We start from the raw sequence: 14,406 nt of genomic DNA, 5'->3' as shown, positions 1-14,406 counted from the left end.
GCATTGACGTTGAAAAAGAAAGTCGTTGGCCAGCTTCGGTGAAAGTTGTGATGGTATATCACATCGGTGATCAGGTCGGTGATGAGAATGCTGTAACTGTATGACGGTGATGGCAAAATGCCACTGTGAAAGCATTTTGACGTGGCTGGTATCCCCGACAAGACTCTAACCGGCGCCGGAGAGACATCTGATACAGGTCGGCGACTTTTCACCACCTTTCACTGCTCTGCTGTAAGGGGGGCCGCAGCCGAAGCTGTCGGTTGTCCCCCTCGAGTGCATGCGCACGGGTGAGATGCTGCGGGCCCCGACGTCGAGGATACCCATTTGCACGGTTGCGCGCGCAACGACGCGGGGTGTCGCATCATTCACTGCGGTTGCTCGCTGGTGGCCCCGTTGCCGACGCTGGAGATTAAACTGCATTTAAGCCTCGAGGCTATGGGCCGAGATGACCTAGCTCCCCCTAGGACTGTCTAGAAGACGGCCGAGACAAACGATAATTGAGCTTGGAAGAGATTTGAGTGAGACAGATAAAAGGAAGAGTTGAAGCGTCCCTAACGACGGATTGATGAGTGTGACCGGAATTGTGACTTGATTCTCATCTGCAAAGCTTTGTCGCCTCTGATATATAGACTCTGCCCCTCCGTTTATCAGACTCCTTCTTCCCTGCCATCACTTTCTTCATTCCGGAGACTGCGTCTCAATCTCCCCCTTTCCCTCTTTTTGTTTCTTTTCTTCTCTTATTAGACTTTTTCTTCCTCCACATTCTTTCCTTGGCTCTGCGTCCGGCACGCCACTTGCATCTGGCACTCCACCATGTCTCTCAAAGCAGAACTCGAAACCTGGGCCGCAGCCCTGAAGGCATACGATGAGCAGGACTTTGAAAAGTCCCTAGATATGTTCTCGGTGAGTGGACCGCGTTCCACACACCACGGAGAACCCGCGGTCCTGATATCATACTCCCCACAAGCGCATCGCCGATTCATCCAAGATTCTCACCAATATGGGGCTTATCTACGCGACCCTTGGAGAACATGAAACTGCCGTTGAGCGGTTCATGGAGGCGACCACATTGGACCAATATCTTGCCGTTGCGTGAGTACAACAATCGCAATTCGATCATTCTCTCAATTCCCTCGATTTCAGTTACTTCCAATGTGGTGTCTCCAACTTCCTACTCGCTCGATACGAACTTGCGTACAAGGACTTTGACGAGGCATTGCTGTATCTCAGGGGAAATCAAGCCATGTGTGTAGCCCAGTTGGATGGCCTGATAGTTGGGTTCTGATCGCATTCCATAGAAACTATGAACAGTTGGGTCTGAAGTTCCGACTGTTCTCAGCAGAAGTGCTATTCAACAAAGGCCTGTCCCAAATCTACATGAACCGTGTCCAGGAGGGACTGGAGGAACTTGAAGCTGCACGGAAGGAAAAGGCGACAGAAGAGCACGATGTTATTGACGACGCTTTACGAGATCGCGGGGAGGGCTACACAGTATTCAGCATCGTAAGCCTCTCCACGTCATCCCCGCAGTTGATGTTGCTGATTAAAACATTTTCGCTTCGCGTACAGCCCGTCGGTGTACTATACCGCCCATCAGAGAAGAAGTTGAAGAACTCAGTTGCCAAGGATTATCTGGGTAAAGCTGTGAGTTCCATCATCAACCTCGCTTCGCCCATGACCCTCAACAGTTGATCCTTCAGAAACTTGTGGCCGCAAGCGACCCGGGTGATGCGTACACCGAATTCACTGGTGTTGCGCGTTTGAAACAAGGAATATCGCCGTCTGGTGTCTTCATTGACGGTGAAGGTAGTGGTCTTGGGCGCAGTGGGACACTCGGACGCAGCGCAACAGTTCCAGCTGCCCTGCCCAGCAACTCCCGTGAGTGTGCCGCGCGCCGGCCTTTCTAATCATCCAGCTTCGCTTATCACTTACTCCCTTCCAGCATTACCAGATAGGGAACCGTTACTGAACCGCTCGAGGACAGCTCTTCCCTCTAGCAACCGCGAACCCAACCCTAACGACCCACGACCAAGCCCAGGAGGACTTTCTCCCGGAGGCGCCAATGTCCAGCGAAGCAACACATCAATTGTCGCGGGCAGGCCGTCTCCAAATGCGACCATCGGTGGTCCTCCAACACGTGGACTTAGCATTCGCAAACCAGTCGGCTCCCCTCCTGTTCCTCAGGATCGTACTCCCCCAGCCCCACCGAAAGGTAAGCCCTCTCGTCTTTGGCAACGGACGGTTGTCTTACCAACGTTGTATTTGCAGATAGTCGCGTCACTCAATTCTACGACGAGTACCTAGATTCTTACGGTGATGATGCTGTCCCCCCTCCCATGCCGAGCGCAGGCGCAGCCCCTCCTGAGAGGGTAGCTGCTTGGGCGCGATCCAACGCAAACCCTGGATATGCGAGCGGCGTGGCCCGTTCGGGCTCGCGTAGTGCACCTACGAGCAACTACGCGGGAAGTTCATTAGGTGTCGGAGGCACCATGAAGAGGAAATTGACTAGAAGAGGAACATCAAGAGCTGGATCTAGAAGTCAGGTGGGGAGTATGTACGAGGAGGAAGAGGAAGGTTATGCGAGTGGCGACTACGAAGATGGACCTTTCGAGTTGACCAAGATCAGGGTGAAGGTACGTTTCTGGAATTGACACGGCGATAAAAATCTAAATCATTCTTGATTCGTTCCCTCATAACAGTTACACTATGAGGAAGACGTCCACGGCATGGTGATCGTCCCCGAGATGAGCTTCGACGAGTTCATGGCGAAAGTCGCCTCGAAGTTCCGCAAACCCGTCGGGTCAATGGGGTTGAAGTTCAAGGATGAGGACGCGGTGAAGGTTAACTTGAGGGACGACTCGGATTATGAGCTGGCGATTGAGACTGCGAGGGAGAGCTCAAAAGGCAAGCCGGAGGGGAAGTTGGAGATTTGGTGCATCGATGTTTAATCGACGTGCCGGAGGGGCTCCTTAAGATTCACAATTTGGGCGGTTCAGAATACCCCAGCTAAACTCACACTTCGAACCAGCTTCGTGCAACATACGCCCCCATTTTGACCACCGCCCTCCACTTCCCCCCACACCTATCTTCGCTTTCTTAGTATCTATTATTTTACCTCGCCTATTCGTTAGCCGTATGCTCATCCACATATTTACCTACCATCATCGCCTTGCTTTGTTTCCCTTTTCTCGTTTCGTCTTCCATCTCAACCTCATCTCCCCAGCAACCACACTGTCTCTTTCCGTCGCTCGATCGGCGTCGTCATGCTGTTGTTTGTCGCATCATCGTTCCTGTTCCTACATTCACGACCCTCTTCACACATATATACTTACATAGTCTATGGCTTGGTTTATCCGTCCTTGGCTCCTCCCCAGAAGTACTACTGGTCCTGTACAATAGCGTCGTAGGTGTAATCATAGACTCCTTGTTCAAGGAAACTTGGAAAAGATGTATTTGGGAGGTTGTACCTAAGTCCCAGAAGTTGTATCGTCTCCATAATTACAGAGACCCGTGAAAAGGAAGCTGATACGATGTCAGCCCAGGGGCTCAGGAGAAATGCGTTCAGGTCGCACGTCGCGGTAGTCCCGCCGCCACCGATACTATTTTCCCTCCAGAGCTTCGACACCCCAAGTTGGCCCATGAATGATCAACGCGATCAACTGTTGATGCATGGTGCCAGCATCTGCATCGCGTCCCGGTGAGGCGCTAATTACCGGCGCCACAGGATCACTGATATGCGAGTAGGTCAAGTCGAGAATCGAAACTGAGTGCAAACCACGCATCCACGCTCTCTTCGGCGCTGATACGGACGCTATCGCCCTTGAAAGAAGCGTCGCGCTCAAGCTCGTGCTTGCTTCGTGCTCTGCCGTGCTCTCATCTTAGTTATCACGTGACCGTAAAGGACTCAAGCACGCCATAGCACGCCATCGACAACCTGATATATATACTGCTGTCCGCCAAATATACAACTTTCTGCCAGTCTCTCATCTCCTCCACCCGTCTGCGTCTGCAATGGCTTTTTTCGCTTCCTTTTCCAAGCGATGTTCACTGCACCCGAATCTACACTCTTGACATCGGCGTTCAGAAGTCAGGAATCAGCCCGCCTCATGTCACACAATCCATGGATCGTTCTAGCTAACTGCAAGAACTTTGTTTAGGCTACCCGCATCTACTACTGGCCGCTGGGGGAGACTACTCATGAGATCAAGCTAAGGGCGCGGCGCCGGGTGAGCCTGATGGCCTCAATTACTACCGACTATTGGGTGGGGAGTCGCCAGGCCATGTAGGACCACGGCTGCAGGCCTGCGGAGTTTCGTTGACAAGCCCAGCCCACTTCCCATTCCATGGTGTGCCGACAACAATACTCGTGTTTCGGGACTTCGGATCTTCTCTCCTATCGTCTCATGACTTCCTTCACGATCAAAGACCCTGGCCTTGATTTTTCGCCTGGCTATCTGAAGCCAATCAGCGCTCGCTCTGCACCGTCTCGTTCGCCCGGTTACGTGTCTAGGAAGCGACATCGTGCGACGAACACTGGATGAACACCGAGGACAACCTCAATGGACCCCACCCCTTCATCATTTTACACTCATGACACGCTCCATTGTACTCAATCTGGCTCGGACCTGCCTTAACTTTCGAACTGCCTCTCCTTCTGGGGATCTTATCCCGACCGCGTGATGCTCGTGTTTACGACTGATGTTCCAAGTTGCCCTCAGCTCGAAAATTTGGGGTGCTATCCGAATCTGTCTCAGTATACGTCACGGACCTTATCGCCCGAATACTGTACGTATTTTATTCAGTGGATTTTGCTATATAAACTGCCTGTACCTCCCGTACCTCTGCAATACAAATCCCTTCAGATTTGCTTCATTTTACGCTACAAATTTCTGAAAATGGCCGCGCTTTTGTCTCTACCACCCCTCGATGTCCTGCGGGCCCCTTCTCTTGAGAACGCGGCTTCGAAAGGTTCATCCTCTTCCTCCAGCTCCTCAGTACGCACTGGGAGCAGCGTCTCAGATGCAGGGAGCTCTCCCGCTCCTCTGACTCCCTTGTCAGATGGAGACGTCCCATCTATGTCATTAGCGGTGGACTGGCACCCAGAGGCCTGCCTTTATCTCCCCGTTCCAGGGGCCCTCGACGCGTCTCTTTTCAGGGCTTTATTTGACAAATATTCGCAAGGATCGTGTCTGGCACTCTGCCTCCCCCTTGTCCCTTCCTCCGATGAAGATTCGTTCAGCTTTGTGCGCGAGTCATTCGAGACTATGGGAATGACCACTGGTCGTTGGTCCAGAGAAGATCTCAACGGGGTCTCCTACTACGCTACCGTCCCTTTCGTGAGCGAAGATGCAGACATCGACTCTAAGGTGATAGAATTTCCATCCATCCTCGTGCTAAGTTCTTATCCTATCCAACTAGGCCGCCCCTCCCTTCTTCACTGAGCAAGCATTCTCCGACCACCAGCACGTATTTGGCCTCGCTGGCGCCCGATCAGTTATTTCCATCCCATCCACTGATAACAAACGCATCCTCTATGTCCTTGAGAAACCCACGGTAGTCTTCCCAACCCTCTCCCAGACACGGGGTTTCCTCCCCCCTGCGCTTGAGGCGCGAGCCCAATCATTGGTTTTGCAGCGTCCGACACCCTCGTTCCCACCCAAAGCCAACATCCCTAACCTCGAGGAATGGAAGAAGATCTGGGCGGCCTGGGACCTCGTCACTTTGGGCATGACCCCATCGTCTATGCTCCACCAGAAGCCGATCGACCTGAGACACAAGTGCCTCTTCTATATTGGCCATATTCCTACGTGAGTCACCTCGCTATCGAGCTATGAATCACGGAGGTACTGAACAGACGACTGTGAATTAGTTTCCTGGACATGCTGCTTTCGAAATCCATCGGCGGAGGAGCCAGCGAGCCCCAGTACTTCTGGAAGATATTTGAGCGCGGTATCGACCCGCACGTCGACGACCCCGATCACTGCCACGTACGTTCCACAGTCCAGAATCTACACGGTCACTAAATTTGTGCTATTGTATAGAACCATTCCGAGGTTCCTGAGAAGGACGAGGACTGGCCGACGATTGACCTTATCATGTCCTTCCGTGACGCTGTGCGAGCTCGGCTTGCCAAGCTCTACGCAGAGCTCGAGTCTGGCGAACGAGCATTGACGAGAAACATCGCGAGGACGCTCGTGATGACGATCGAACATGAGGCGTGGCACATCGAGGTTCGTTTCTTCAGCTATCTTCAGTTTCAACGGTGAATAAATTCATTGACTCTTGAATCTTGAGTAGACTTTGCTCTACATGCTCATCCAGCGTGCTGGAACCGGCACTCTTCCTCCTCCAGGCTTTGTAACCCCTCCCTTTGCTCGGCTTTCGCAGCAATGGGATGTCATCCCGCCGCCATCGACTCCCTCTGTTCAACTTGGCCCAGCCACCATCACCCTTGGCCACGAAGACTCAGAAGGCGACGACTTCACCGCTGACGGTAAGGCCGTCGAGGCCGACGAGTCCTTCCTCTTTCAAGAATGGGGCTGGGACAACGAGAGCCCCGCCCGTACCGTTGAAGTGGGTGCCTTCCGCGCAGAATGGCGCCCGATTTCAAACAGCCAGTTCGAAGCCTACTGGCGCGGCGAGGGCAAAGACAAAGTGTCCATGCCGAAGAGCTGGGTCCTGAGCGAGGACGGAGAGGTGCAGGTCCGCACAGTGTACGGCCCCGTGGCTATGGAGGTGGCGAAGCACTGGCCAGTGATGACAGCATACGACGATCTAGTCCAGTATGCGCGATGGAAGGGAGGGCGTCTGCCCACTGAGCCCGAGCTGCGGCTGTTCCTCGATACATACGAGGTCGGCCATGAGAACGGCGCAAACGTTGGGTTCAGAAATTGGCATCCAGTACCGTGCGTTCATGTGCTACTCAATCCCTACACAACTAATTCTTGAGTTATCTAGTGCTACGACAGGTCTCGAACAATATGGCGGCAGGGGATCTAACGGTGGCGTCTGGGAGTGGACTTCGACACTCTTTGACAACCACGATGGCCTCGTACCCACCAACCTCTTCACCGGATACTCCACTGACTTCTTCGATACCAAGCATCACGTTGTTGTAAGTTCCACAGCGTTTCCGTAGCAATTGCGTTTATTGACATTCTTGCAATTAGCTTGGCGCTTCGTACGCTACTGTTCCCCGTCTCGCATCACGACGCACCGTTCGCAATTTCTGGCAGCACAATTACCCATATCCATGGGTCGGCGCGCGGGTTGTCTATGATCTATAAGCTAGCAGTTTTTCGCGTTTATCCTAATATTATACCATGTAATTTTACGTATGCGGCTGAGCCACTTACCTTTCCTGTGCTTGATGAGTGTACTACCGGCTGTCTCTTTGTAATGGCATTGTCTCGTTTCCTTCGCAAACTCCTCGCACGTATACAAGAAATTTTTATAATTTCAAGACTATTAACAACACAGTACACGAGCATATGTCGAATCATTTTGATTTACGCCTCCACACACATTGACTTACGTCGAAACTGAGTCTGAGCGCCCCAGCAAGTAAGACATCGTATTGAACGCTGCCCAAGGGACGAATTCTAGCCAACATGTCAATGGTTGTCAGGCAATATATCGGCTGTAGGTGAAGTACTCACGGGGCGTCATATGACCACTGAAGAGGAATTCGACGTCTAAAACACCGTTAGCTCCAGCAGACAACCTTCATTGGGAAGGAACGTACAGGTAAGTTTCCTCTCTGTGTGGGTGTGACCGAAGACGCCGAAGTCTTGTACAGTGAAGGTTTCTTGCTCGATGGGGGTTTGGAAGCCTTGGGCTCCTCCCCACGTCATATTTCTATGCGACAATATCAGTGCCGATCGACACCATGAAAATAGCAATATGCCCACTGGATGGCGATACGAGTACCCTCGGCGATCAAGATGTAGTCCTGTAGTTAAATTGTCAGAGGGCCGGTAGCTTAGACGGCAATATAATGCTTACGGCAAGACCATGTACGATAACCGTTCGCTCTGATTTTTCGATGACGTTGGGGAGGACGCTAAGCGTGGAGGCAACTGACTGATCTCTCCCGCCTCGGCCGGTTGCTGGGTCGATGTAGACATTGATGTTGGAGCAGGACTGCCAGTTAATGTGCGGTGCGTGTATCGCATCTTGGACCTATGTAGTTGCTTCGTAAAGGAGGCTTGAGCGTTGTAAAAGAGAGGTGATACACACATCAGTACTATAGATGATTGCAATTAGTTCACACCACTGCGGAGGGAGGGGGGGAGCCTACCGATTGAAGTAAATGAATTCCTGGGTGGCACGAGGGAAGCCAAGTACGCTCCCTAACGGCCTATTAGGAGCGCCCTAGTAGAAACAGGGGAATAGCTTACAGAGGTTAGGGAAAGTGTCGGTGACGCGATAGGTGTTGAACACGGGATTGAGCCTGTTAGGTGAGTGGTGAGGCCCTGATACAAATAGTGGGGAACATCTGCCATTTACAGGTTCACTCCTCGTTGGATGAGATTGTGGATGCGACATCCAGCGCTGACAGTTGACGTCCCGTTGGTTGCAGGAGGGAACGGCAGCTGTCCTTTAGGTGGATAGGTAAGGAATTTGTCGAGATAGTCGGTGTAGCCGCAGGCGTCAGATATTTGCTCCAGTTGAGCCCAGAAAGAGCTGTTGAAAGGGAATACATTTTGGTGCGCCTGGGAAATTAGAGATGGGTGAGTAAAGGTGAAGAGTTTGGGTCGTGTGATGGGTGCTGACTCGTGCGAAGCGCAGTGCTGGAATCTCCTGTTGAACTACACCCCAAGTGAGGGAAGGATCGGCGATCCAAATACCCTTCAAGTTGAGATCAAGACCGGGGTGTTCGAATATCCAATTGGCGATGTATGGCACATCTATGAATTGGTCAGCGCCGACATCAACGACTTTGTCTAGACAAAAGCCACTTACAAAAGCCGGCATACTGAAAGGAAATTAATCACTACTTCGATGAAAGATGTAAGGAGTCATACGTACACTTTCTCCCGTAATATAGAAGTTGTTACCCTTGAGTTCTTCGAAGACGTTCAGGAACTGCTCCAAGAATCCAGTAGCTTGAGCTGCGAGTTCATCGTCGTTGGAGATGTTCGGTTGTCCTTGTGAGAAACCAGTCTTATAGAACGCGTTAGTTTGGGTGTTACTGGCCTACAAGTTGATAAACCTACTCCAACGGGCTGTTCAACCCACAAAACATTGCCCAGGTTAGTCCAGGAGAATGGATTGCTGAAAGGAAGGTTTCTAGAAATGCGTAGTATATAAACACGACCTGCTTACGGTGTGGGTTCTGCTTGGCCCCATGACCAGGCTCAATAGGATACATATATCAGGTCTATTAGCCTAAAACTCATTACTTTGACTCACAAATAGGCCCGTTTTCTTGTAGAAATCCCTCCATAGACGAACAACCAGGGCCACCTGTTCAAGATGTAAGATACCTTGACTTGGGCACGCTACCGTGAGCGAACCATTAGTCCAGAATATTAAGTCTTTAGCGTGTTCCGGGTTGGTGGCAGGCCAGAACCTAGCAAATATGATACGTGAGCGCCGCAGTGATGCCTTTGTAAGACATAATTTACCAGAAGAAAAGCTTCCTCGTTTCGTTGCGAGCTCCAGATATGGGTAGCAAACCTGCCCAAGAGGGACCAGCGTCGAAGTTTACAAGAGGGATTTTCTTCCCGTCGACAAAGAATTCTCTTGCTCTTACGTTCGCAAATGAAGCCGTAGGTGTCTGACGCTTTTCGTGGATGTTAGAGGGATCGGGGCCCAGAAAACCGCGCAACCGCTCGAGTTGCTCTCGTTGAAGCGCCATTGACTCCTCCATCCCCTCCATTGACGGGCTGGCGCCGAGAGAGAGGACGACAGTTGCCCAAATGGCGAGGTAAACGAAGAGTGATATTTGCAAACCTACCATCTTCACGAAGGAGGAAAGCAAGAGTGATGAGGTCGGATTTTTGACGAAGACCATTAGACGTTACAGCCTTTTATACGCATACTGCGCCCATTATCTGAAGGAAGCAGGAGCGGAGTGGGGCCAGAACGAGAAGTCTGAGAATACAGGTCACATTGCACGTTTACAACGCAGCGACGCGAAGTCTCACATTCGTAGTTGAATAGTATTGGTAGGTGGCATATGTACATGAGCTTCTTTTTCAGCGGTACGAAGACCATTGAAGGGCCGTCGATGGAGGAGTCGACAGAAAGCTAGGAATAGATTTCTCGACCACGCGCGAGGATGAGTTCCATAGCTGATAGCGCAATCGAGGAGGTAATGGCAGCGATCCGAGCATGTGGAGAGAAGTCCACCGCGGTGGTCCGCTTGCCGTGCAGCATGATGTTTCTGAACAAAAATAATCTATGTGGGAAGGATCTTGGTCATAGTAAAGCCTTCGCGCGCTGGCCCGTGACGGTATGGAGGTAGAGCGACGTATTCTAGCCTTATCTGATGCAGCATCGGTCGGAAAAATCGATAATTTGTTGGGAACGTAGGTTGCTACTCTGCTCCTGTGATCCTGGCCCAAGAGTCAGTAAAAAGTCAACAGAAGTGGGATTTGTCCATCCTCCAAATCTCAGGATGATGGGTGTAATAAGGATCACCAAGCGCCCGTCTTACAGATAAGCGCCTTACCATAATGGGCTTCAAGGGCACCTGCTAGTGTCTACCTTCAGCAGGCAAGTTGAAGCAACTCGAAATTTCGCTGTCTCAAACCCGGACTCTCTACGACATCCGATATTCATCTCGGTACCAGGGGGATCATACCTTTTCATGAATTAACGACATTTACGATCGCGATACACCACTCACTCATTACCGAAAGTCCCTTCGCTTCTGTCATCCAGAGCTACACACATCGTCTCCCATTCATGTCAAACGCGACCTGCCACAAGGAGAGGGCTCCCGACGGTCCCCCTCTGTTTGACAACGGAACCATCGTTATACAAGGTGCGATGATTTGTATTGACCTATTATCTAACTATTGACTTGCTGTCCCATGGCACAGTGTATCATGTATGTCTCTAGCCGTAGTTCGCATTGAACTGTTACTCAGAGGAAAATAGGTCGGCTGGATAATAGCTGGTTTCTTTGCAGCCGTTGCAACCGTCGCGTCTTTCTGGTTGATCAACAAGCACCTTCAATGGTACACTAATGTCAGTGCGATTCCCGTCGTGATGGACGTATTGCTCATTTCATATCTGTTTGCAGAAACGAGAGCAACGCTGTACGTTGACATCTCTAGGATCACCTATGCACAGAGGGCTCTAACTTTTGACAGATATCGTCCGCCTGCTGTTCATGGTTCCTCTATACGCACTCATCAGTTTCGCTTCGTTCTTATTTTGGGTAAGTTTCTATTTGTAATAAGGAATCTGCAAGCAACTGACAACGTACACGATGGCTACTCAGAACCAATCTACTCCTCTCATCCTCGTGCGAGATGGTTACGAATCGACAGTGCTGACATCCTTCTTCTATCTCCTGTTGATGTACTTGTCTCCGAACACAGAGGGACAGAAGGCTATCTTCAGGAAAGCTGGGCTATCACGCGAAAACGACCGAGAGGCGTTGAGAAAGGGTCAAGAGCCCAAGAAGTGGGTATTCCCTCTAGGCTTCATAAAGTGGAAACCAGCCGTGAGTAGCCTGTGATGCGTCCGCATCGTAGATTATAATTAATTCGTGTTGTCCAGGACGGTCTTCTCTTCCTTCAATTACAGAAATGGGGTGTACTGCAATATTGCGTGTTGCGACCGTTGTAAGCTCACTCAGTTAGTCAAAGATGCCGACTTCATACATCTTTCACAGGACAACACTGATTGCAGTTGTCTTGGATTACATGGGCCTTTACTGCGAATCTTCTTGGAGCCCCGGATGGGGTCATATCTATGTAGGTTCTGGATCACCCAAGCCCGAGTCATTATTCATTACCAACGCTATACAGATCGTGATCATAGTATCTATATCCGTCACTATTGCCATGTATTGCCTCATCCAGCTGTATGTTCCCGTCGCGCAAGAGCTCGCCCCTCACAAACCGCTGTTGAAGTTATTTGCGGTGAAAGCCGTCGGTAAGAATGTGCTTGAGCTACTATGCGTCCTTCACTCACAAGTGGTTCCTGTTCAGTCTTTTTGACATTCTGGCAAGCGACATTCCTGTCTGTTCTTGCGATGTTTGGAGTAGTAACAGACGTGCGTGTTCCAGAGATCATATCAGAAATCGTAGAAATCAAACACAACATTTAGACCGCACATATGACGGCAGAAGATATCAATATTGGTATTGGTGCTCTCCTGGAGACATTTGAAATGATGTGAGTTGTCATACTCCTGGGCAAGTCTTCTTGGTGTTGATACTGCGCAGGCTATTCGCGTTTTTACATATCAAAGCATTTTCATACAAGCCGTATCGACCATTTCACTCGCCTGATTCCAAGGATCCACCTCCTCAGCGTACTAAGCGCCTTCGCTCTTTAGGCCATGCCATGGATTTCCGTGAGACATTCCGGGAGATGTGGGTTGGTTGGCTATATATCTGGGATAGGATGAGAGGTCGGGAACCACGACCAGATGTCAACGCCCGCAGATTGGCGCATCACGAGGAGGTTATGGGTCGTAGTAGACTACCTCCTAACTTTACTAAAGCTCGGGCTGTTGTTCAAACGAGAGAGGTGGGCGAAGAGAAAGAGAAAGCTCCATTGATAAAGGTGGATGTTGAGGAGCGAGTGGAGATCGATGGACGCAGAGATTGGCTGGGTGGTCGCGACGACTTTGGATACACTCTCGGCCCTGTCAGGCGGGAGAGGAGTGAGGGCTTGGAAGCTCAGATTCAAAGTGAACTAGCAAAGCGAGGGTTTGGCGATGGTGAGCTATCTTTTACTTTTTGCGCCACGCGGATCTCAAGCTTGCTAGACGATAAATTCTCGCCCGTGGATGTGGAACAGGATCTCCCACCAAAGAGGCGATCTAGATCATGGTGGCGAAGTATATATGACCGTATATCCCAATCCGGCGACCCCGACGTTGAGTCTGCAGCTCTTGCTCCATCTCGATCTCAGCGAAGGCAGCGTTCGAGGTCAAGGCATCGACATCGCTCTTCGCAAGATAAAGATAGGCAACGCCTTATGCGACAAGATTTTGAGTACGATGACCCTCCCCCTCCCAGCATGATACGTGCCCACCGCTCTCAAAGGAATCAACTTGGCCTCATGATCGAAGAAGAGCCCTTTGGATTCATAGAAAGTCGCGGAACTTCACCGTCACCTTTGAGTGGCCTTCCGACGATGTATTCAGGACCTGCAAGATCGGGACATGCAATGCATCCGTCACCTGGCGCCACCCGACATGGTGCTCCGCCGCCAGACTTTCTGACAGAGCGTTCCCCGCCGTTCGCTCGTTCCGATAGCCTTCTCGGTCGCGTCTTTCCCCAAAGCGTTGAGTCTTCCGCTGGACATGTCGCATTGTTGGGCGTCCGGGAAAGGTCACCCCCCAGCACTCCGCCCTTCGCACCTCCTACGACATTGGGTATAACCGTGGCAGGAAATATGCAACAGTCTTTAGTTGTGCCAGGAGTTATTGGCTCACCCATCGGAAGTATGGCTGCCGAAATACAGTCAAGTGAAGCTCGCGAAGTTATTCTTCCTACAACGACTTCTTCCCTGCATCGTCGAGAGACCGCCACTACCTCAGAATATCCGCTTTCTACACCATCGTCGCCGCAATCCCACACAACCTTCGTAACGGCGGTTTCTCATCATCCGCACGCTTTGGAAGCCGCCCCGGCTCCCCCAAGCCAGCCTCATCGACAGACATCGCGGCAGCATTCGCGGTCAGCTCGCCCACATCATTATCCAAGGCGATCTCTGGGTTCTGCCACTCAATTCGGACACCCTGGGAGACCTATTTCTCTAACTACGCCAGCGCCTCTGGCCTCAACCTCCACAACACGTCAAAGGCTTCCCTCTCCTACATCCCCCGCAACACCTTACGATCCTCTTGAGATTGGCCGCCATCGTAGACGCCGTTCTCGAGATAGGCATCCCACAGCGCATGCGCCTTACCAGGACCCCCTATACACCATGTACGGGTCCGCCCAGCCTCCTAACCAGCAACCATATCCGCATCAACGACCAGAATATGAATAGTATATCAACGACTTTGTAACGACCATCTGACGGCTTCTTACGCATATCGCTCATGACTGCACGACTGACACTAATTTTATTTTTTACATTTATCGTAGGTTATACTTTTCCGGTTTGTTTGCATTGTATTGAACTAGGGAGAGCACATTGATATCCTGTTCTGTTACGGTAGCATCACGAGCGTTTCTCGCTCAGAGTCTTCCAGCCACCATGTTCTTT

At 51.1% G+C, this 14,406-nt stretch overlaps 4 protein-coding genes across 4 annotated transcripts; 3 read left to right on the top strand and 1 right to left on the bottom strand.

Moving 5' to 3' along the window:
- Positions 1–813: 813 nt before the first annotated feature.
- On the top strand, positions 814–2,948 carry PC9H_007397 (uncharacterized protein; the record flags this gene model as incomplete). Its single annotated transcript, XM_036776928.1, has 9 exons — positions 814–903; positions 968–1,092; positions 1,144–1,245; positions 1,299–1,503; positions 1,570–1,644; positions 1,701–1,878; positions 1,952–2,212; positions 2,269–2,633; positions 2,700–2,948. 9 exons carry the CDS (start codon positions 814–816, stop codon positions 2,946–2,948), a joined length of 1,650 nt encoding a protein of 549 aa, XP_036630548.1.
- A 1,947-nt stretch (positions 2,949–4,895) lies between these two features.
- Positions 4,896–7,286, top strand: PC9H_007396 (uncharacterized protein; the record flags this gene model as incomplete). The annotated part of the gene is made up of 7 exons (XM_036776927.1): positions 4,896–5,366; positions 5,419–5,807; positions 5,870–5,987; positions 6,042–6,230; positions 6,298–6,905; positions 6,958–7,114; positions 7,170–7,286. The coding sequence occupies 7 exons, from the start codon at positions 4,896–4,898 to the stop codon at positions 7,284–7,286; spliced, it is 2,049 nt and encodes a 682-aa protein (XP_036630547.1).
- Positions 7,287–7,530: 244 nt separating this feature from the next.
- Positions 7,531–10,018, bottom strand: PC9H_007395 (uncharacterized protein; the record flags this gene model as incomplete). The annotated part of the gene is made up of 16 exons (XM_036776926.1): positions 7,531–7,601; positions 7,659–7,694; positions 7,745–7,857; positions 7,911–7,951; positions 8,005–8,181; positions 8,239–8,245; positions 8,300–8,351; positions 8,400–8,452; positions 8,509–8,714; positions 8,776–8,939; positions 9,027–9,165; positions 9,219–9,276; positions 9,328–9,358; positions 9,415–9,468; positions 9,519–9,574; positions 9,630–10,018. 16 exons carry the CDS (start codon positions 10,016–10,018, stop codon positions 7,531–7,533), a joined length of 1,647 nt encoding a protein of 548 aa, XP_036630546.1.
- An 896-nt stretch (positions 10,019–10,914) lies between these two features.
- On the top strand, positions 10,915–14,187 carry PC9H_007394 (uncharacterized protein; the record flags this gene model as incomplete). Its single annotated transcript, XM_036776925.1, has 11 exons — positions 10,915–10,993; positions 11,052–11,059; positions 11,110–11,203; positions 11,325–11,392; positions 11,456–11,680; positions 11,737–11,801; positions 11,852–11,933; positions 11,988–12,114; positions 12,171–12,235; positions 12,290–12,357; positions 12,408–14,187. 11 exons carry the CDS (start codon positions 10,915–10,917, stop codon positions 14,185–14,187), a joined length of 2,661 nt encoding a protein of 886 aa, XP_036630545.1.
- Between the last annotated feature and the right edge of the window lie 219 nt (positions 14,188–14,406).

The sequence above is a fragment of the Pleurotus ostreatus genome, assembly GCF_014466165.1.
Source record: "Pleurotus ostreatus strain PC9 chromosome Unknown scaffold_5, whole genome shotgun sequence".
NCBI classification, from domain to species: Eukaryota; Fungi; Basidiomycota; class Agaricomycetes; order Agaricales; family Pleurotaceae; genus Pleurotus; species Pleurotus ostreatus.
Note: the sequence above shows the minus strand (reverse complement) of the source record. Positions and strands in the feature narration are given on the sequence as shown.